At 40.6% G+C, this 23,650-nt stretch overlaps 1 protein-coding gene and 1 long non-coding RNA gene across 8 annotated transcripts in view; one reads left to right on the top strand and one right to left on the bottom strand.

Annotated features, from left to right (window-relative positions):
• LOC122240384 overlaps positions 1 to 23,650 on the bottom strand; it is a 119,155-nt gene that overhangs the window by 18,878 nt on the left and 76,627 nt on the right. The window lies entirely within an intron of this gene.
• Positions 1 to 23,650, top strand: part of CB4H12orf56 (chromosome B4 C12orf56 homolog) — an 83,262-nt gene that overhangs the window by 14,915 nt on the left and 44,697 nt on the right. For all 4 annotated transcript variants that reach the window (XM_042992678.1, XM_042992677.1, XM_042992676.1 and 1 more), the window contains exons 2-3: positions 12,879 to 13,059; positions 21,729 to 21,801. In XM_042992678.1, the coding sequence (XP_042848612.1) occupies positions 12,879 to 13,059; positions 21,729 to 21,801 (254 nt within the window). The remainder of the gene's footprint in view (positions 1 to 12,878; positions 13,060 to 21,728; positions 21,802 to 23,650) is intronic.

The raw sequence follows: 23,650 nt of genomic DNA, 5'->3' as shown, positions 1-23,650 counted from the left end.
TTATCATACACGTTACAGTTTCTACATTAAGTGTCCATCAACACAGATTTATAATTACAGCTTTATACAATTATCTTTCAAACTAGACAGGAGAGGGGCACCTGGGTGGCTCAGTTTAGCATCTGACTTTTTTTTTTTTAAGTTTATTCATTTATTTTGAGAGGGACAGAAACAGCACAAGTAGGGGTGGGGCAGAGAGAGAGGGAGAGAAAGAGAGATTGAGAGATTGAGAGAGAGAGAGAGAGAGAGAGAGAGAGAGAGGGAGAGGGAATCCCAAGCAGACTCCACACTGTCAGTCTGGAGCCCAACGTGGATCTCAAACTCACTTAACCAACTGAGCCACCCAGGTGCCCCCGAGACCAGCTCTTGATTTGGGCTCAGGTCATGATCTCGCAGTTTTGTGGGTTTGAGCCCATACTGGGCTCTGCGCTGACAGTACAGAGCCTGCTTAGGATTCCTCTGCCTCTCTCTCTGCCCCTCCTGCATTCTCTCTCTTTCTCTCAAATTAAATAAACTTAAAAAAAAATTAGGGCACAAAATAATGAATTGATCTATAAGAATTTAATTAGAATAGTATATACTAATTAGTTCGCTGTCTGCCTAATGGCTTTGGGGGGACACTTTATTTTCTATTTATTTATTTTTTGACCTCAGTCTGTACTTTTTAAAAAAAATATTTATTTAAATTATCCCCACACCCAACATGGGGCTTGAACTCATGACTCCGAGATCAAGAGTCGCATGCTCCTAACTGAGCCAGACAGGTGCCCCTCCTTTCAGATACTTTAGTATCTTCCGCTCAGAAGTTTGCTTTTAAGTGATTTTAATCCTGATCTTTGTACATTATTTTATGATAAGTTCATTTTTTCTCAGGCTTTCTGAACCTGAGATTCTCTTTCATGTTTTAATCCCTCTTTGATGTCAGGCTTTTGATAGGAATTCTGCAGGTGGACAATTCATCAGAATGCGTAAGAAATGAGAGCCACTTGAACAAAATGGGTCAATTCAGGAATTAAGAAATTTGGAATTTTTGAGGGTTGTGTGACATTTGTTATGACAGGAATCATGTTTGTAAATAAAGTCTTTCTTCTTAGTGTCTCACAGTGAGAATACAAAAATCCACGTCATGGTGACACTGTTTTGCCTCCTAATAGAAAGAAACAATCTTATTTTCTGACCCACAGTGCAGTTAGTTTCTCGGCATATGCATGTTTCATTCTTTGTGTGTCATTTTGTATAAGTCAAGAGCACAGGTTTCACTTTGAATCTGGTCTGCCACATACTAGCAGTGCAACCCTGAGCAGGTCTCTGAGGATTCAGTGAAATCATATGTATAAAGCACTTAGAAGAACATATAATAAGTGCTCAATAAATGTTAGCTTTACTGTATTCTATGTGACACTGTTTGAACACTGAATTCTTCCTCTTCCCCCATCTTTACTCTGGAGAGGATCTGGCCACAAGGATCAGAATCCTTATGAATCCTTTGAAGGGGAAGAATGAAGGTGGGCTGGCCCTCTCTGACTCTTATCTTGGGGAAAGGGCAAAACTGCTAGTGCCCAAAGGAGGCAGAACCAGTAGTCTCAGCCAATGGCCTTATGGCTGGGTAAGATCGTCCTACTGTGTAGGAGGTCTCCAAGACTGCCCTTCATGCTTGATGATTCAGCAGAAGGACTCACAAGATTCAAATGGTTGATGATAAGGAGAAGATTCAGATTAAATTCAACAAAGGAAAAAATGGTGCATGAGATAAAATCCAGGAGAACCTAGTGCATGCTTCCAGGTGTCCTCTCCCATCAGAGTACCACGGATGTACTTAATTTTCCCAGCAATATGTGCATCGTACTACCAAGTTCAACTGAGCCTTGGTGTACAGAATTTGTATTGCAGATGGACACAGGCACATGCAGAGCCTACATGAGTGACCTCAGCTACTCAGACTCCAGCCCCCCTTCCACCTTCTTACCCTCACCCCCAGAAAAACCAGGTGTTTACTACAGATTACACTGTCAGAATAAATTTATCTGCTCAAACTGATACAGGATGGCCCAATACACACTTGTATCAGGCTGTCAGAATATTCCAAGGCTCATTGATTATCTCCTAAGATATTTTTAAAAGATTTTTCCCAAGGCCCAAATCTTACAGTTGGAGTACCACATGGCTCCAAGTAATAGTGATGGTGGTTATATAGTAGGAAACTTTCTCAGGGGCACAAAAAGTCAGGTCAGGCATTAGAAAGTGCTAGAGGGGTGCCTGGTGGCTCAGTCTGTTATGCATCTGACTCCTGATTTTGGCTCAGATTGTGATCTCTTAGTTCGTGGGATCGAGCCCCGCATCTTGCTCTGTGCTGACAGTGCAGAGCCTGCTTGGGTTTCCTCTCTCCCCCTCTCTCTGCCCCTCTCCCTGCATGCTCTCTCTCCCTCTCATTCTCTCTCTCAAAATAAATTAATACACATAAAAAAAAAAAGGAAAAAGGGGTACCTGGATGGCTCAGTTGGTTAAGCTTCCAGCTCTTGATCTCAGCTCAGGTCGTGATCTTGTGGTTCATGAGTTTCAGCCCTACATCGGGGTCTGTGCTAATGGTGTGGAGCTGGTTTGGGATTCTGTCTCTTCTCTCTGCCCCTCCCCTGCATGTGCTCACTCTCTTTCTGAAAATAAATAAACTAAAAAAAAATTTTTTTAAAGATAAAAAAGAAAGTGCTACAACTTACGAATGGTCTTAGAGTTTTTATAATATTGACTGGAAGAATTTAGGAGGCCATCTACATAATTCCAACTTGCCAACCTCAGTTTCTAATGAGAAAAGATAAGCTAAAGGTACAGTTTATATTAGTGGAGAAGTATAAGTATAGCACTGGGTCAATAGTAATTTCATGCAATTGTATTTAAAAGAAGTGATTTATCGGGGCACCTGGGTGGCTCAGTCGGTTAAGCGTCCGACTTCGGCTCAGGTCATGATCTCACGGTCCGTGGGTTCGAGCCCCGCGTCGGGCTCTGTGCTGACAGCTCAGAGCCTGGAGCCTGTTTCAGATTCTGTGTCTCCCTCTCTCTCTGACCCTCCCCCGTTCATGCTCTGTCTCTCTCTGTCTCAAAAATAAACATTAAAAAAAAAAATTTTTTTTTAAAAAAAGAAGTGATTTATCAAGTAAATGTAAATAGTTTGATTTAATTGTATATGAGACTTTGTATGTCAGCGAATCATAGAAAAAAGTCTATTCTGGGGCACCTGGGTGGCTCAGTCAGTTAAGCATCTGACTTCAATTCAGGTCATGATCTCACAGTTCGTGGGTTTGAGCCCTGCGTCGGGCTCTCTGCTGACAGCTCAGAGCCTGGAGCCTGCTTTGGATTCTGTGTCTCTCTCTCTCTCTCTCTGCCCATCCCCATTCATGCTCGCTCTCTCTCTCTCTCTCTCTCTCTCTCTCTCAAAAATAAATAAAAAACATAAAAAAGAGAGACCCAGCAATTGCATTACTAGGTATTTATCCAAGGGATACAGGTATGCTGTTTCACAAGGGGCACATGCACCCCAGTGTTTATAGCAGCACTATCAACAATAGCCAAAATATTGAAAGAGCCCAAACATCCATCAATGGATATATGGATGAAGATGTCGTGTGTGTACACACACACACACACACACACACACACACACACACACACACACACACTGGAGTATTACTTGGCAATCAAAAAGAATGAAATCTTGCCATTTGCAACTATGTGGATGGAACTAGAGGGTATTATGCTAAGTGAAATTAGTCAGAGAAAGACAAATATCATATGAATTCACTCATATGAGGACTTTAAGAGACAAAACAGATGAAGATAAGGGAAGGGAAGCAAAAATAATATAAAAACAGGGAGGGGGACAAAACATAAGAGACTCTTAAATATGGAGAACAAACAGAGGGTTACTGGAGGGGGAATGGGCTAAATGGGTAAGGGGCATTAAGGAATCTACTGAAATCATTGTTGCACTATATGCTAACTTGGATGTAAGTTAAAAAAATAAACTAAAAAAAAAACAAAAAAAGAAAAAAGAGAAAAAATTTCCTGTTTCCTGATTTGCGGTTCTAAAATTATTTTCATGGAGATATTCAGATATTTTTTTTAAACTTAAAAAAATTTTTTTTTAACATTTATTTATTATTGAGAAACAGAGACAGAGCATGAGCATGGAAGGGGCAGAGAAAGGGGGAGACAGAATCTGAAGCAGGCTCCAGGCTCTGAGTTGTCAGCACAGAGCCCGACGACGTAGGGCTTGAACTCACAAGCTGCAAGATCATGACCTGAGCCAAAGTCGGACGCTCACCCAACTGAGCCACCCAGGAGCCCCAATATTCAGATATTATTATCTGTATTAAAAGGTGTCTGGGTAAAAGCACTTCTTTCAACTTTGATAAATAGTCCTAAAAACATAAATTCAATGCTATATGATACAATGAATAATCTTAACTTATTTCCCACGTAAATAAGCTAAATATTTGTTTACAAATAAGATTTAAATTATTACTACTTAGCTTATTTTAAACTATTTAAAGTATTTAAGCTTACTTAAAATAAGCTACTAAAGCTTATTTCTAAGACATAAAGTTAGAAAATTTTAATTTTTTCATAAAAGTAAACTGTACCTCAACATGGGGCTCAAACTCATGGACCTGGAGATCAAGATCAAGATCAAGATCACATGTTCTACTGACTGAGCAGCCAGGCACCCCTAAAGTTAGAAAATTTTAAACAAAGTAGTTCTGTAGGAGCATGACATCTATCATCTACCTACCTATCTACCTACCTACCTATATCTTTTCTTGCTTTGGGGCAAAATAGAAACTCTGGCTTTGAATTTCCTAATGATGTCTCTGGTGTAAATGCAAAAATTTGCTTTTCAGATAACACTAGGTCTAAAATAAATTGCTAACATAGGATTGAGTTCAACTGTGTCCCACTGAAGAGCTTTATTTTCTTCCTTCAGGCACTGAAGGCATATTCTTTGGACCAAGTCTCCTTGCCTGACAGTGGAGAAGCCTCCTAGTCAGAAAACTTTTTACCTCCCATGGATGTGTAAATTAGCCTTGCTTAGCTCCTGGGTGGTCCTCTCATGCTTCACAAACATGCTGTGGTCTTTACAAAAGACTGATTTTTTTTTTTTAATTTAAATGCAAAAAACAGAGTGAGAGTGAGAAACGACCTTCCTTACTCTAACGTTGTCCTTGTAATTCAAGTCCAAGTTGAATTAAATGTTTCTGTAAGAGTTTGTTCTATCTATAGTATTGTAGTCATACTATAATCTCTTTATAGTATATATACATATATATATGCATATATACACTTTATACTATAATCTCTTTATTTGCAACTGAGATTGTGACTGTTAGATGAACCAATAAGAGAATGGAGCAAGTGAAAAGTGATAGATCATTATGGCACTACCACTGTTCACCGTTACTGTCCGTTTATCCGATGTCATCCACCCTTTTATAGAATACGATGTGTCCCCTTGGCTGTGTGGCAGTCATCACTATAATCATTTACCACCTCCCTTATAGTGGGAGGCCTCACAGTGTGCACAGAAATGCCTTTTTAAAAGTCATGTTGCCGTAGACTGCCTTCATGCATCATGCTAGATATTGTCTTCACTGCCCACCCCCCTTTAGTTCTTTGGTGACAGAGTGACACATTTGTGCTTTAGGACTATGAGATGCTAGGGCTACCAGCTGAAATATTTTAAATATATTTTTTTTTCAACGTTTTTTAATTTATTTTTGGGACAGAGAGAGACAGAGCATGAACGGGGGAGGGGCAGAGAGAGAGGGAGACACAGAATCGGAAACAGGCTCCAGGCTCCGAGCCATCAGCCCAGAGCCTGACGCGGGGCTCGAACTCACGGACCGCGAGATCGTGACCTGGCTGAAGTCGGACGCTTAACCGACTGCGCCACCCAGGCGCCCCCCAGCTGAAATATTTTACAAATCAGTGAAACAACTGTCTTTGTCATAACATGTAGATGATTCTTAGAATTAAAATAGGTAAAACTAAATTATGTACTCATTGTACTTACAATGTTAAAAGACAGGCCCCAAATGGAGACTTAACCTAATTCCATTTTCATCTCTCCCAGAAATGGAATCTTAAACCAGTGAATCAGGAACCTCCTGATGAGCACTAGTTGGGTAATCTGCCTGCTAGACACTTACTATCTCCTAAAGGAAAGTAACTTTGCAATAACTAACATTTTTGCCAACTATAACTTCCTTGTTCCCACTCCCTTCTGCTTAAAAGTCTTTTCATTTTGTACAGCCCCTTGGAGTACCTTTCTATCTGCTAGATTGGATGCTGCCTGATTTGAATCGGTTTTTGCCCAAACAGACTCTTAAAATTTTTAACATTGCTTCAGTTTATCTTTGAACAAATCTCACCACCCAGAGATAACCACAGTTAACCACGTAACATTCCAAACCGTGTTCTGTGCACTAACACATATGGAACCACATTCCACATATCAGTCTGTAATCTTATTTTTACTTTACAGCATGTCATGGATGTCTTTCCATGCCAGTGAATACAGAAAATATTTACACGAATAAATGCCACCACAGGGTATTTAAGGAAGGTATTATGTTCTTTTTTTAAATACTTTTTTTAGGGGTATGTAGGTGGCTCAGTTGGTTAAGCATCTGACTCTTGATTTCCGCTCAGGTCATAATCTCACAGTTTGTGAGTTTAAGCCCAGCATCGGGCTCTGTGCTGATAGCTCAGAGCCTGGAGCCTGCTTCTGATTCTGTGTCTCCCTCTCTCTCTGCCCCATCCCCACTCATGCTCTGTCTCTCTCTGTCTCAAATAAATAAACATTAAAAAATTAAAAAACAAAAACAAGAAACAACCTAAATGTCCATCAGCAGAAGAATGGGTAAACACACTGTTGGGATTTAGAAGCATTAGAGTAGTACTATGAGCAGATAAAGAACAGGAACCTCTTGGGGAGTCTGGGTGGCTCAGTCGGTTGAGCATCCAACTTCGGCTCAGGTCATGATCTCGCAGTTTGTGAGTTTGAGCCCAGCATCGGGCTCTGTGCTGACAGCTCAGAGCCTAGAGCCTGCTTCAGATTCTGTGTTGCCCTCTCTCTCCACTCCTCCACCACTCATACTCTGTCTCTCTGTCTCTCAAAAATAAATGTTAAAAAAATTAAAAAAAAATTTTTTTTTACATTTATTTATTTTTGAGACACAGAGCACTAGTGGGAGAGGGGCGGGGGGGGGGGGAGAGGGAGAGAGAGAGAGAGAGAGAGAGAGAGAGAGAGAGAGAATCCAAAGCAGGCTCCAGGCGCTGAGCTGCCAGCACAGAGCCCTACGCAGGGCTCAAACTCACAAACCGTGAGATCATGACCTGAGCCAAAGGTCGGATGCTCAACCGACTGAGCCATCCAGGTGCTTCCAAAAAAATGTTAAAAAATTTTTTTTTTCAAATGTTTATTTAGTTTTGAGGGAGAGACAGAGCATGAGTGGGGGAGGGACAGAGAGAGAGGGAGGCTCAATTTAAAGCAGGTTCCAGGCTCTGAGCTGTCAGCACAGACCCTGATGGGGTGCTCAAACTAAGGAACCGTGAGATCATGACCTGAGCTAAGTCAGATGCTCAACAGACTGGGCCACCCAGGCGCCCCAGGTATTATGTTCTTGAATGACAAAGCTAACCAAACTCGGTGACTATAGCAACTAAATAAAAAAGGGATCTGGCCCTACTTCAGTCTCAAGTGAAAGAATTAGCAAAATTTGACTGAAACTCCTACACAATAATGAATCCAGCTGTTTGATTACTGTTTGGATTCCAGCCCTGTTTTTTTTTTTTTTTTAATTTTCTAAAAATATTTTTAAAAATTTATTTATTTATTTTGAGAAAGAGAGAGAGAGAGAGAGAGAGCAAGAGAGAATTTGTGGGCGGAGGAGGGGCAGAGGGAGAGAGAGCCCATGCAGGCTCCACATTGTCAGCCCAGGGCCCTGACTTGGGGCTGGATCTCATGACTGAGAGATCATGACCTGAGCCATTATCAAGAGTTGGATGTTTAACTGACCGAGCCACCCAGGTGCCCCTAATTTTAATTTTTTTTAACATTTTTTTTAATTTTAAGTAGGCTTCATGCCCAACATGGAGATGACCCTGAGATCAAGATTCATTGGCTCCACAGACTGAGCCAGCCAGAAGCCCCTCCAGTCCTGCTTTTAGAATAGAAACACTTTTATTTTTCCCTGACAAAATCCCTACCTCTGACCACTAGTTAGGGCTGTGGTCTTAAACTTTAGTCGTTTTTATAACATTGGCCTTGGAAACCAACTGCCTTATCTCGTAATTCTAGTTCCACCTTTTACCAGTTTTGTAAACTTAACATCCTCTGAATGTTCGTTTTCTCATTGCAAAATGGGGTTTATAATAACTACCTCATATATATAGTACTATATTTTTGCCATGTTCCATAAACTGTGGAATTATTATTCAAATTATTATAGGTACTTTTTCTCCTCCCCAGACTTCTTTTTTAACGTTTTTTATTTATTTTTGAGACACGGAGAGACAGAGCATGAACAGGGGAGGGGCAGAGAGAGAGGGAGACACAGAATCGGAAACAGGCTCCAGGCTCTGAGCTGTCAGCACAGAGCCCGATGCGGGGCTCGAACTCACAGACCGCGAGATCATGACCTGAGCCGAAGTTGGCCCCTTAACTGACTGAGCCACCCAGGTGCCCCATCTCCTCCCCAAACTTCTAATAAGCAATTTGAGGCAGACATAATTACATATTTATTTATACTCAGTCTCTACTTGAAGCCTAATTATTACCAGATTAATATTAAATACACTTGGAATCACAGCCAGTTAGACAAACGTATGTTTTAAGGAACACTCTTCTCTATAGACTCCAGAAGGACTGGAAAGCTAACTGTAAAGGAAAGTATAAAACATAGGTGAGTATTTGATTTCAGGGTACAGAAGACATTTCTAAGCATAAAGGGAAAAAATAGGACAAAAGTTGACAGCTGTATCAGTTAGAAATTTTAAGTTTCTATTTGTTTTAAAAAAACACACAGAGGGGCACCTGGGTGGCTCGGTCGGTTGGGCGTCCGACTTCAGCTCAGGTCATGATCTCACAGACCGTGAGTTCGAGCCCCGCGTCGGGCTCTGGGCTGATGGCTCAGAGCCTGGAGCCTGCTTCCAATTCTGTGTCTCCCTCTCTGTCTGCCCCTCCCCCGTTCATGCTCTGTCTCTCTCTGTCTCAAAAATAAACGTAAAAAAAAAAAAAATTAAAAAAAAAAAACAACACACACACAGAAAAGTTTTCTATGAATTACAGCATTGTACCATAACCTCAAAGACAATGAAAGGCATAGATAGCCTGCATAGGTGAACTAAACTGAATACCTACTGATCCCCCTTCCCCATTTGAAAGTCTTTCACAGTTTTCCCTGACAATCTGTCCCACATCACCCATCGTAATAATCTCAAAGAAAAGATCACTCACTCACAAAAATAAGGCTCTTCAGGTTGACCTGATTATTTACATAGGTACAGCAAGAGTGTTAATTTACCAGATAGGCCTCCTTAAAAATACTTTGCAAAAACTTTTGTCTAGAAGTTTTTATGAATGTCAGGTTCGACTTTTAAAAGCCTTTATTACTTGCTTTTCCTAGGCTAGGAAATCAGGCCCAAGAAGCTCCACCAGATTTCTCTTGTAGTACGTATAAATTTGAGTGAATTTTGAGGTCCTGAAAATTTGTTGATTGCCTGTCTTGCTAGGAAGTGGTCTTCCTAATACCTGTAAGCCAGGTCTCTGGGCTAGTTTTCCTGGGAAGGCGTGTAAGGACTGGTACCATAAGTACAGCCAAGCGTTTGGCCCTTAAAATGGATTGCCATACCTGGTTAAATGAGTGTCCTCCTTCTTTTTTTTAATGTTTATTTATTTATTTTGAGACAGAGGGAGACAGAGAGAATCCCAAGCAGGCTCCATACTGTCAGCACAGAGCCTGACACGGGGCTCAAGCTCATGAACTGTGAAATCATGACCTCAGCCAAAACCAAAAGTCGGACACTTAACCGACTGAGCCGCCAGGTGCCTCAGAGTGTGCAGCTCTTGATCTCAGTGTTATGAGTTCCAGCCCCATGTTTACTTAAAAATAAAATCTTAAAAAATATAAATTGAAAAACAGGGGGCTCCTGGGTGGCTCAGTCGGTTGGTTAAGCATCCGATTCTTGATTTGGGCTCAGGACATGATCTCCCTGTCTGTGAGATCGAGCCCGGAGTTGAGCTCTGCACGGAAAGCACAGAGCCTGCTTGGGATTCTCTCTTTCTCTCTCTCTCTCTCTCTCTCTCTCTCTCTCTCTCTCTCTCTCTGCCCCTCCCCCGCTTGTGCTTGCATGTGTGTGCTCCCTCTCTCAAAGTAAATAAACATTAAAAAAAATCTTAAAAAAATAAAAAATAAAGTATTAGATGTTAAATTTTCTTATTTTGGGGGGAATTATAGAACTTTTATTCTTATATAAGTGCTTATCTCTATAGGTCATCAAAACAGAAGTCTGTTTAATTAATTTATTAATATCCTCTGGAAAGAGGAAAATGTAACCCACCAATGTAATCAGAGGTAAAGGCTTTTCTGAATTGCAGATACCTAGATAAAGAGCATATAATTTCACAAGAAACTATATGTAAACATAGAAACACAATTTCACTGGTTCAGATACATAACAACTGTTCTCTTTATCAAAGGGTGGTAATCAGTTGCATTTTACTGGACACAATCAACTTGTATCAGTATGAACTAATAATTTGCACTATTACCAGTTTTCTACAACTTAGCGTGTTGTTGGTTTTTTTTTTTTTTTTTTTTTTTTCAAAGTAACCTCTAGACCCAACATGGGGCTCAAACTTACAACCCAATGATTAAGAGTCACATGCTCTACTGACTGAGCCGGCCAGGCACTCCTACAATTTACAGTGTTTTAAAACAGCTCAAAGACAGTAAATGATGGAGAACAGCTAGATCATCTTTTTTTCCCATTTCAAAGCCTTTCATAATTTTTCCTGGCAAAGGCAAGAGACAAATATAATACAGAGTTACATAAAACAAAATCTTAGTCATATGTATAATAGGATTCTAATTAAAAAAATTTTTTTTTAATTTTTATTTATTTTTGAGAGACAGAGACAGAGCACAAGTGACGGAGAGGCAGAGAGAGATGGGGACACAGAATCTGAAGCAGATTCCAGGCTCTGAGCTTTCAGCACAGAGCCCAGTGCAGGGCTCGAACCCATGAATTGTGAGATCATAACCTGAGCCAGAGGCGAATGCTTAACTGATTGAGCCGCTCAGGCGCCCCAGGATTCTAACATTATAAGCATATCTTTGAAGGTCTCAAATACCTTAAGGTGTTTCTGAAAAATATTGCTCAGAAGAGGATCCTTTACTAATTATAAACTTAAAAAATTTTTTGAGAGTGAGAGAGAGAGTGGGAGGGAAGTAGGGGCAGAGAGAGAGGGAGAGAGAATCCCAAGCAGGTTCTACATTGTCAGTGCAGAGCCTGACAAGGGGCTTGAGCTCACCATGACCTGAGCCAAAAATCAAGAGTAGTATGCTTAACCTGTTGAGCCAGCCAGGCACCCCACTAATTATATAAACTTTTATTATTAACGAAAGCACATCCTTTGAACACCTCTACTGGACTATGCTTTGTTACCTTGGTTTGAATTACTCTATATATTTGAAAATAATTTCAAAAGTTAAATTCGAGTAGATCTTGATAGCTTTTCGTTAATTTATCTTCCTATTTTTAATTCCTCTGAATTAGATTTTTAAATTATTGCCATTATTTGATATTTCCTTCCTATATTTGTGAAAAGAGAATGATGAAATTGAATGATCACAGGAAACATTTTTATACAAATTGTAAGTGCTTGCAAAACATCTATAGAGGAGGGGCGCCTCAGTGGCTCAGTCCATTAAGTGTCAGACTTCAGCTCAGGTCATGATCTTGCAGTTCACGAGTTTGAGCCTCTCATCGGGCTCTGTGCTTACAGCTCAGAGCCTGGATCCTGCTTTGGATTCTGTGTCTCTGTCTCTCTGTCCCTTCCCTACTCATGCTCTGTCTCTGTCTCTCTCTCTCTCAAAAATAAATAAACATTAAAAAAAAAATTAAAAAAAAAGTCTATAGAGGTATTCCCCCTGATGCTTGGATTAAAGGTTTTAAATATGCCTCTGGTGATTCTCTGGCTCTACGCTTAGCTTCTCAGTCAGATGCTATTGCTGCCTACCTGTCATAAAAAGGGAAGTAGAGACGATCTAAAAATCCTAAGTATTTATTGAGAACTTTTCTCTTTTTAACCAAGAATAGAATTTCTTAAAAAAGAATAGAAAATGGAGTACTTTGGAGAGAAGAGAAAGCTATTTAGGAGCAGGAAACTTCCAATAATTCACACTTAGATGTTTGTATTCACAGAATCTTTGTACACTGTTCCCCGCAAATGGACATTGTGTACTACATAGAAAAATCCTAGGTTAAACCCATTAATTTTACATTTTTAAGATCTTTTAAAAAATCTATTTTCAAAATGAAAATGGGGAGGGATATATTTTAACACACAAAAACACAGTTTCTATTTATTTCACAATCCTATAGTGTAAACAGTTACTTGAGTTCTGCTGCTGAGCACATTTTTAGTAAAGACTAAAACAAACAGGGGAAGAATTGAGAAACCTGACCAAGAGAAAAGATATTCCAGGAGGGAAAAAAAAAAAAGAAAGAATGGAGTTTAAATTTGCCCTAAGCTTTAGGGGATTTATTATCACAGGATAAAGTTGTATTTGTCCTCAGTCAGTTCAATTTTTTTTTTTTTCCAGATTGATGATTACCCACAATTTCTGAGTCCACCAGACAGAGAAACCAACCAACATATTCGTATCATCTATTCTTCAACTGTTTTGAAAAAAGAGTGTGAAAAATCAAAAGGTGTCAAGAAATTCTCATTTCCATTTCATCCATCTCATTTCCATTTCATTGCCGCTTCTAACAACAAAAAAGGTATGTAATATATTTCTTAAAGTGACACAAGAAAAGATGTATTTCGTTATGAGACAAAAAAGAATGTTCTTTTTTTTCCTCCCCAGCTTTACTGAGGTATGATTGACAAATTACAATTATATATAAGGTGTCTAACGTGATGTTTTGATACATGAGTACATTTGAAATGATTACCACAATCAGGCTAATCATCTCACATAGTTGTCATTTTGTACGTGTGTGGTGAGAACACATTTGAGATCTATTTCCTTTGCAAATTTCAAGTATACACCATATTATTGTTAACTTTGTTCACCATGTTGTGCATTTTGGTCTCCAGAACTTATTTATTTTATAATGAACATCTATCTTTTGACTAACATCTACCTTTTTTCCCTAACTCCCAGCCCCTGGTAACTACTGTCTTACTACCTGTTACTATGAGTTTGTCTTTTTGTGCTGGTTTATTTCACTTAGCATGATGTCCTTCAGGTTCACCCATGTTGTCTCAAATGGCAGGATTTCCTGGTTTTCATATTTAATTTAATTTATTCATTTCTTAAGTACTCTCTACACCCAACATGTGGCTCAAACTCATGACCCCAATATCAAGAATCAGATGCTCTACTGACTGAGCCAGCCAGGCACCCCAGGATTTTTTTTTCTTTTTTTAAAGTCTAAATGTGTGTGTAAGGATGTCTGCTCCACCCCCCCAATTTTATTTTATCCATTCATGTATTCCTGGATACTTAGGTTACTTCCATGTCTTGGTTACTGTAAATAATGCTGCTATGAATATGAGAGTACAAGTATCTGAGATAATGACTTTATTTGCTTCGGATATAAACCCAACAGTGGGAATGCTGGATCATATGGTAGTCCTATTTTAGGTTTTTGAAGAACCTCCATACTGTTTTCCACCGTGGCCGCACAAATTTACATTCTCACCAACAGTGCACAAATGTTCCCTTTTCTCTACATCCTCATCAATACTTGTTATCTTTTGACTTTTTGAGGTTAACTATCCTAACAGTTGTGAGGTGGTATCTTGTGGGTTTGTTTTGTTTTGTTTTGTTTTGTTTAAATTTGTCTTTGAGAAAGAGAGACAGAGAGAGAGAGATGGTCAGGGAGGGGCAGAGAGAGGGGGAGACAGAGAATCTGAAGCAGGCTCTGCGCTGTCAGCGCAAAGCCCAATGAGGGCTCATGACCTGAGAAGGGGTCGGATGCTGAACCAGCTGAGCCACCCAGGTGCCCCTCACTGTGGTTTTGCTTTGCAATTCCATGATGATTAGTGAGCTGAACCATCCATTCTTGGCAGCATAGTGCCTGGGCAAAGCTTGCCATACATGAAGATATGTAGAAAATAACCAGAAATATTGTGAACCTGGCTTTAGGAAAACTCCTGATGGTCATCTCTTTGAATCTTGGCTCCCACAAGCAAGGGAAGCCACAGGGTCCTACCCTGAAAAATATGGTTTATTATGGTTATTAACAGCATTCAGTCTTCATTCAGAAGTATTTGTTGGGAACCTTTTCACCCAAGAACTATGTATGCTTCACACCTAGACAGAAAGATGAAAGGCCATCTTTAATTTTGTTTTCAGGGAGCTCAGCATCTGATGCAGATGATTTTCCCACTGTGCCCAAGGAGATCTAGAAAATTCACAGTGGGATGGAGCGAGAAGGGGAGGATGAGGAGTCAGGGCTCCTGGCGCTCATACAGCTCAACTAGAGCTTACTTGCTTTTATGCTTCACATTTTGGGCTTTATGTTAATGTTTCTGATGAATATGTTTTAAAAACCTAAAGATGAATAGATGAAAATAGAACATATAGTTCAGCATTACACTGTTTATTTCATGGTCTTATTTTATATATGTATATGAAATGTGTATGTACCTAAAGGAGCCCTTTAAACTATCAATCCCCATAATTGGGAGTTGGTAAAAAGCAGAGAAGAGGAGGATGGGCTTTGGACCGGCCAAATCCACATTTGAATCCTGGCTCCCACCTTTCCCAGCTGTGTGACCGTCTACAAGTTACCAGCTTTGTGAGCTCCAGTTTCCTGGTCTCCATCACTAGCTTCACAGGGTTGTTGTATTGCATGAAATGACGTGAGCAAGGCAGGGCACACAGCAGGAAAGCAGTCAGCTGTTAAGACGGCATCCTTAGCGGAGAAGAGGGGCAGAAGGAAGTCTGACAGGGCTCCTGGATAAGTCCTTCCACTTCTGGCCTCTAGCCAGAGTAGCCAGACCAACCCACACCAGCCAATTCATTCTTCACTAGACTTCACTCCAAGTCAGACTCAGAATTCTTAGAGTATTGAATAACTACAAAGTGTGAGAAAACTGTCCAGTGTTTGTACACTCTCATGGATAAGCACCTTTCCACACTGACACTCTATGGCATGGCAACAATTTGTAGGAGTTGTAATTAGTCTTATTAAATCCCTGGTTGCTCACCAGGTCTCTTGTCACACTAATTAGGGAACCTAACTGGCGTTGGTTGCCTTAAATGCATATTTATCCTTGTCCACGAGCATAATTATTCTTGGATTTTTTTTCCCCCAACATGTATAAGAAGATAAAAACACACATTAAAGAAGCTGATGACAGGTAAAAGTTTTATAAAATTTAAGTTCTTAGAAACTTCGCAAATGATGTTAAAAGCAGTGAAAACTTTTTAAAAAACTTAGCTTGTGTTCATGTGCATGGCTGGTTGTTCATAAACTTATAACTTTCCCCCTCTCCCCCTTCCTTACTTTATTCTCTAAAGGTTCCATCTAACACTTTATACAATGAGTTTTGAAAACACAAACTGCCACTGTCACAAGGAGTCATACACAGCCCACCTTAGAGAATAAAAAACGTCCCCCCTTTCCAGCATGCCAACAGTAATGTGCTCTGATTCCTGTTCTCTGCCAAGCTGCTTGTTCCCTGGGCTGGGTATGACTACATACCCAGGACCCTCATGATTCACCTCCCAGACAGTCTGTAATATGTGGTCCTGAAGCAAGAGAGAGGCTCAAACCTGTCTGACCATCTACTTGAAAACAGTCATTACTGTAGCCATTAGTGTTAATAATGATGATATCATGGCTAGAGAAGTAGCACACATTAACTACTGAGCATCTGAATAAAGATAATTATTAGAACTTACTCCAAACCTCTAGGGCGAAAGCCTAGGGAATATTTGTGTCATGTGGCAAAGGAGCTTGCACTCAAAGCAACTGGATTGTCTTAACAAAGGAAACTCAAAAGTGCAAATCATTTGTAGTAAAGATACTTCGTTTATTCACTGCATTTGCAACAGGATTCCTAATTAGGCCCTACTTTTCTGGAGATATATAGAAAAAGAGGCTTTTCTCTATGTGTCCTTATATGGGTCATAGGTAGCACTTTAAATTGTACTTTTTATGTGTAGCTGGAAGAGGATGGTTGTTTAACTCTAAATGAACAATGCTGATGGGAGTAGAGCGACAGTGGGGCACTCACTAGCTGCTAAAGCTCTAGAATGAATTGGGTTATTAGCCCTTTAGTTTCAGGTACATTCTTGAACAGCACCTTCTAGTAGAACTTTCTGCAATGATGGAGATGTTCTGTATGTAGTAGAATTATGTCTAATACAGTAGCCAAGAGCCAACTGAGCCACTGAGCACTTGAGATGTGAGTAGTACTAACTGAATTTCAATTTAATTTTAATTTTAATAGCCACAGCTGTCTAGTAGCTATAGAAATGGTCACTGCGGTTCTAAAAGCATAGAAAAGACCTTAATGGCTTTAGGGTGTATTTTGAAACACTGGCAGAGCATGAAGTAGACGAATCCTCAAACCAGAATGAAACATAATAATTTGATGAAACATAAACTGAACCTAGGTTTTATATAACTATATGAGATTTTGTTTTATACCGAAAACCTATATATTTTCTAAAACCAATGAGATGGGAAAAACTAAAGCGACAAGGCATTGATGAGTCTCTCAGGTTTAGTGGATAGTTTTTACGTAGGCTTGGCAGTCTTCCTCATAGGAATAGGGTTTTGATAAATATAACTGGACATCTTGCAGGTAAGAAAGCACTGTTGTGGTTTTGTGTGTGTTTGTAGCATCCTTTCTAAAAAATATTCCTCAGGGGCGGCTGGGTGGCTCAGTCTGTTAATCGTCTGACTTGATCTCGGCTCAGGTCATGATCTCACAGTTTGTGAGTTGAAGCCCTGCATTGGGCTCTGCACTGATGGTGCAGAGTCTGCTTGGGATTCTTTCTCTCCTTCTCTCTGCCCCTCCCCTGCTTGTGTGCTCGCTCTCTCTCTCTCTCAAATAATAAAAATAAACTTAAAAAAATGTTCCTCAGCTGACCAGCACTACTGAGCATGCCATCAGATATCCACTGTGCTAAATGGTGGAAAAACTTCATACCTAGGCTACTGAAGAAGACTGTAAACTGCTGTGTGCACATTAGAGAACATATTGGAACAGACAGAGGATAGGTCTCGTCTGTTATCTGTATTCAGGCTCTCTTGTCATTATGGCCTTGTATCTGCCAGACTCTGGCCACTGGCATCCAGGAGATCAGAACTCCTATCCGATGCAGACACAGAGACCATAGCTGTACTTCATTTCTCAGTGGAGATCACAGCTGATCCTGAGATTCTCCACACCATTGTTACAAATGAAATTTAAAACTAACATAAAGAGGCAGGGGCATAGGCACTAAAGTCATTTTTGGTCATAACCTTTTGATGACGTCACACAAAAAAGAGAAAGTTCAAGGTTGGTTAGTGAACTTGGATGAAATGATGTTTAAGAGACAACTCACGTTCATTGTTTAGGGAATACGAACTTCCTAATAGAAAAGCCTCAGTGATTTCTTGCCCCCTTCCAGTATGCTGACAGTGCTGTGCTCTGTTTCTTTCCAGCTCTCCTCCTAGCTGTTTGTCCCCTGCAGGAGGTACTGCTATATCTCCAGGACCCCTGTGGTACACCTCCCAGACAGTCTGTAATGTGTGGTCCTGAAGCAAGGGGCTCAAACCTGTCTGACCTCTGCACCACAAGCGCTAATATGTTCTACCTAATTCCAGCAATGACCAAAGGCATTATTTGTATCACATTTAGTACCCACGTTTGTGAAATGCCTACTATTAGAAGTGTCTATGATGACTGGGGTCTTAGACTTATGTAGAGGGTTTTCACTTGCAAGTAGAAAAAACTGACTCATTTTGGAGTCTATGTAATTAGTAAAAATTATTCACTTACAAGTAGGAAAAACTGATTGATTTTGGAGTCTCCTAAGGAATCAAGAGGGGAACAGAAGGACCCAATAGTGGAAGACCAGAAACCCAGAGGCCTGTTCCTGAGCCTGAACAGCCTGTGAGAGACTTTCTTCTGGATGCAGCTAGTTTCAAAGACTCCTAGCTCAGCCTCTCACATCCAAATGTCACAAGTCTAGAGGGAGACATTGATCAGCCTAACTTGGATCAGAGCCAACCCCTAGACCAGTCAGCTATGGCTTGGATAGGGGTGGATTCAGATTTTGTGGGGACTGAAGCTCATACAACGTGCAGAGCCTTCTTTAAGAAAAAGAGTTAAAACACCAAATAGAATGACTGCAGCACTCCCAAGATAGATAGGCAGAAGAAATCACAAACATAGAGCGTTTGTGGACACTCCCAAGAGAAGAAGTGAGACAGAAGGAAAACTGAAGTGGGAAGAGCCTGTGGTCTTGAATGACTGTGGTTAACATGTCTTCCCTTTGTTTATAAAGACATTTGACCATTGGCACACATGGTCAGGGCTTCTCCTAAGACTTTGGAAGGAACTCATACAAATGAGGGACCCTAGAGCTGAATCATCACTTACTTCATCAGAAGGAGCAGTCTCTTTTTTTAAAAGATGGGCACCCAGGTGCCTGGGTTGAACATCCAACTTCGGCTCAGGTCATGATCTCAAGGTTCATGAGTTTGAGCCCCTCATTGGGCTCTGTGCTGACAGCTCAGAGCCTGGAGCCTGCTTCGGATTCTGTCTCCCTCTCTCTCTGCCCCTCACCTACTCGTGCGCGCTCTCTCTCTCTCTCTCTCTCTCTCTCTCTCTCTCCCTCTCACAACTAAATAATTAAAAAAATTATTTAAGAGATGGGCATCCATACTGTGGAAGAGGACAGTTCCTCAAAGAAAGAAGGCTCTGAGAAGACCACATGACAGATGACCACTACAGTTTGGTCCTTCCCCTGCAGCTGCAGTTTCCTACTTTTTTTTTTAAAGATTATATTTTTAGGGGCGCCTGGGTGGCTCAGTCGGTTAAGTGTCTGACTTCGGCTCAGGTCATGATCTCATCGTTCATGGGTTCCAGCCCCGCACTGGGCTTTGTACTGACAGCTCAGACCCTGGAGCCTCCTTCAGATTCTGTGTCTCCCCCTCTCTCTCTCTCTGCCCCTCCCCTGCTCATGCTCTGTCTCTCTCTCAAAATTAAAATTTTTTTTTAACCTTTATTTATTTTTGAGACAGAGAGACAGAGCATGAACGGGGGAGGGTCAGAGAGAGGGAGACACAGAATCTGAAACAGGCTCTAGGCTCTGAGCTGTCAGCACAGAGCCCGACGCGGGGCCTGAACCCACAGACCGCGAGATCACGACCTGAGCTGAAGTTGGACGCTTAACCAAATGAACCACCCAGGCGCCCCGCTCTCTCTCAAAATTAAAATAAAAACATTTAAAAAAAATTTTTTTTAAAGATTTTATTTTTATGTAATCTTTACATCCAATGTGGGGCTTGAACTCACAACCCTGAGATCAGAAGTCACATGCTCTATAGACTGAGGCAGCCAGGCACCCCTCAGTTTCCCACTTTTTAACAGAATTTTTGTCTCAACTCCCCACGTGATCTACAAATCTCATGAACTATACTGCACCTCAAGGGGAATGTGTTGACATCTTATGTCTAGACCAGAGCAAGCTAGAATGGACTGTACCCTCCAGCTATCTTTTTATTTATTTATTTATTTATTTATTTATTTATTTATTTAATTTTTAACATTTATTTATTTTTGAGACAGAGAGAGACAGAGCATGAACGGGGGAGGGTCAGAGAGAGGGAGACACAGAATCTGAAACAGGCTCCAGGCTCTGAGCTGTCAGCACAGAGCCCGACATGGGGCTCGAACTCACGGACCACGAGATCATGACCTGAGCCGAAGTCGGCCGCCCAACCGACTGAGCCACCCAGGCGCCCCTCTAGCTATCTTTTTAAAGACCCCATCCAGCATCACCTTTGGCCCTCTGAGGTGAGAGGGTTCTTTCTCCCAGGCATGAAGGGGCCCTGGCTCCTCTCAGATCCATGACAGTGACGGAGAATTGTGCAAAGCGTTCAAAAGGAATGGGGTCAAACTCAGTGAAAGCACACTTAAGATTTTGGTTTCATATTATGTAAATTTTACCTCAAAAGAAAAATAAACTGACAAAAATTAAAAGGGAGGGAAGAGGACAGAGAAACAAGCAAACCGAGAAAGGAAGCAGCTGACAGCCAGCGAAATCCCCGAAAGGAATTCTCTGTGGGAGCAGGGCTTTCTCGCTTTTCCCTCCCTGGCTCTCTGTATGGCGTGCGCATCCCTGCAGGGATGGGGAGGTGGTTTGACGGGGCCACACCGAGGTTCCCTTGGAGCCTAGAAAGTAAGGCTAGTACTGACCTCTTGAAATGGCCTGTGGAAAGGCCCATTGGGTTCTTGTTCCAAACACTTATTACATACTGTTATTATTTGTTCCTCCAAGCAAGCAAACGAAATACACTTACATAATTGGGAGGACATGATAATTTTCTTGATGCAAGTTATGATCTGTTCTCTGATTTTTACTTTAAATTAATGTTTATTGTGTAACTACTCTGCCAGGCACCACGAGTCACTTTTATACACATTATCTTATTTTCAATCACAGAATTATCTTTCTTAATTAATTAATTAATTAATTAATTAATTTTTGAGAAAGAGATAGAGACTGCCAGTGGGGGAGAGGGGCAGAGGGAGAGAGAGGGAGAATTTTAAGCAGGCTCCAGGCTCAGCATCAAGCCCAACATGGAGTCAATCCCACAATTCTGGGATAACAACCCAAGCAGAAATCAAGAGTTGGACACTCAACCGACTAAGCCACCCAGGCGCCTTTCATCTTCATTTTTATAAAGTAAGATACTGGGTCCAAAATGATAAAGTAACTGGTAAAGTCTTGTAAATTGTAATGTTTTACAAGGGTCTGAAGTTGAGTACATGTTTTAACATCAAAGCCAAAGTTCCTTTTGTTCCATCATGCTGCCCAGCTTATCATTTGGCTTGTTTGTTTTGTTTTATTTTTTAATGTATGTTTATTTTTGAGAGAGAGAGAGACAGAGTGTGAGCAGGTGAGGGGCAGAGAGAGAGGGGGACACAGAATCCGAAGCAGGCTCCAGGCTCTGAGCTGTCAGCACAAAGCCAGATGTGGGACTCAATCTCACAAACCGAGAGATCATGACCTGAGCCGAAGTCAGATGCTCATATGACTGAGCCACCCAGGTACCCCTGCCCAGCTTATAATATGGGACTTGCAAGTTTTTGTGGGGATTTATGAGCAATCATCAATTCAGTACATGTAACTATATCTTCTTCATAAAATCAAATTATGTAAAGTATTAAATGATTTTTTTCTTTTTCTTTCTTTTTTCTTTCTTTTTAGTTGAAGAAGAGATTAATGGCCCTGTCTTTTGGAGAGGCAAAGAGCCCCGAAGTTTGAATGAATCCTCTCTCAGGTGAGATTTTGTTCAGAGCATGTTTTTAATTTGCTGACTAAAACTTATTTTATATTTCAATTTGCTCATTTTAATGCTTCTTCTCTACTAATGGCTTTGGACTGAGTTTTATTTCATATATATAATAATGAAGAAGATATTTGGAAAGAATGTTCTTCTAAATTCAAATCCAGTTAGTTTAGATAGTAAAGTATAACATTTCTTATGTCAATGAAATATATAGATTTTACGATATAAATAAATAATTTATTAAAATTAAATTCAAATACATTCATAATCTCTTGTTCTGTGTAGGGCATGATGTTAGGCCCTGTAAAGGATAGAACGATGAGTAAGGCATAGTTCCTATCTTTGAGAAGCTGATTTCAACCAGAATGTGTGACATTTGCATAAACATAGATAACACAGAGTACACATATTAAGTGTCTTCAGTGAGTTCAAGCCCCACATTGGGCTCTCGATTGTTAGCACAGAGCTCACTTCAGACCCTCTGTCACTCTCTCTCTGCACCTCCTCCCCTCTCAAAATAAATAAACATTAAAAAAAAAATAAAGAGGGGAAAGGTAATATTCAGTTGTGGGGAGAAGTCAAAATGCCAGAGTATGGTGAATTTTCAGTGCACACAGAGAGGGAGATCTTGCAGCTGGAGGGGATAAAAAACAAAAGAAAACAAAAAAAAGAAGATAGAGGCAGGAAAAGTAGAACATGTTTTAGGAAAGGTAAGCAGTCCACAGTGATTTAAAAATAGAATGGGGTGGGGGGGGGGGCTGGCAGGCTCTGTCAGTAGAGCATTCAACTCTTGATCTCGGATTTGTGAGTTCAAGCCCCACATTGGGTGTAGGGATTACATAAAAAATAAAATAAAATAGAATAAAATAAAATAAAGTAAAGTAAAAAAAAAAAAAGTAAAAAAAAATAACATAAAATAAAATAAAGTAAAAAAATAAAACAGAACAGGAATACCAGGTATAAGGTTAAAAAGTAAAACTGGGTCCATGCTTTGGAGAGTCTTAAAAGTCCAAGTGAAGACTTTATGTGTCATTTTGTAGATTATGAGGAAACTATTGACAAATCATCAGTTGTGCTGTAATCCATTTGAAGAAGGAAAAATCAGAGGTTGGTGGGAAGTAATGAGAATCTGAACTGGACTAGTGGTAAAGGGAATAAAGAAAAAAGGATGGATGGAAGACACATTTCAGAGGCAAACTCTACAAGACCGGCAACTGAACATAAGAGACAGAGACAGAGAAGCCACTGTGGTTTCAAGCCAGGGTTATGTCCAGGTGATGTCCTTCAGAGAAATAAGGATGACAGGAGGGTTCAAGCCCAAGTACTGGTTTAGACAGGTTAAGCTTGAGGTCCTAGTAGGCCTCAGCTGGTGAAGTTCATCTGGCAGTAAAAAATTTTAGCCTGGAAGGCAGGAGAGAAGGCTGGATGTAAATTAATTAATTAATTAATATTTTAGAAAGTGAGAGAGAGAGAGTGCAAGCAGGGGAGAGGGACTGAGTGTGTGTGTGTGTGTGTGTGTGTGTGTGACAGAGAGAGAGAGAGAGAGAGAGAGAGAGAGAGAGAGAGAATATCTCAACCAGGCTCCACGCTTAGAGCTGACCCGATGTGGGGCTCAATCCTAGGACTCTGGGATCAAGACCTGAGCCGGAATCAACAGTCAGATGCTCAACCGACTGAGGGATCCAGGTGCCTCCGGATGTAAATTTAAAAAGGATGTCCTGGGGCTCCTGGCTCACTCAGTCAGTAGAACACACTGATCTCAGGGTTGTGAGTTCAAGCACCACACTGGGCATACAGCTTAAAGAAAAAAAAAAATTACAAACAAACAAACATAAACAAA

Source organism: Panthera tigris, chromosome B4 (assembly GCF_018350195.1).
Source record: "Panthera tigris isolate Pti1 chromosome B4, P.tigris_Pti1_mat1.1, whole genome shotgun sequence".
NCBI lineage: Eukaryota > Metazoa > Chordata > Mammalia > Carnivora > Felidae > Panthera > Panthera tigris.
Note: the sequence above shows the minus strand (reverse complement) of the source record. Positions and strands in the feature narration are given on the sequence as shown.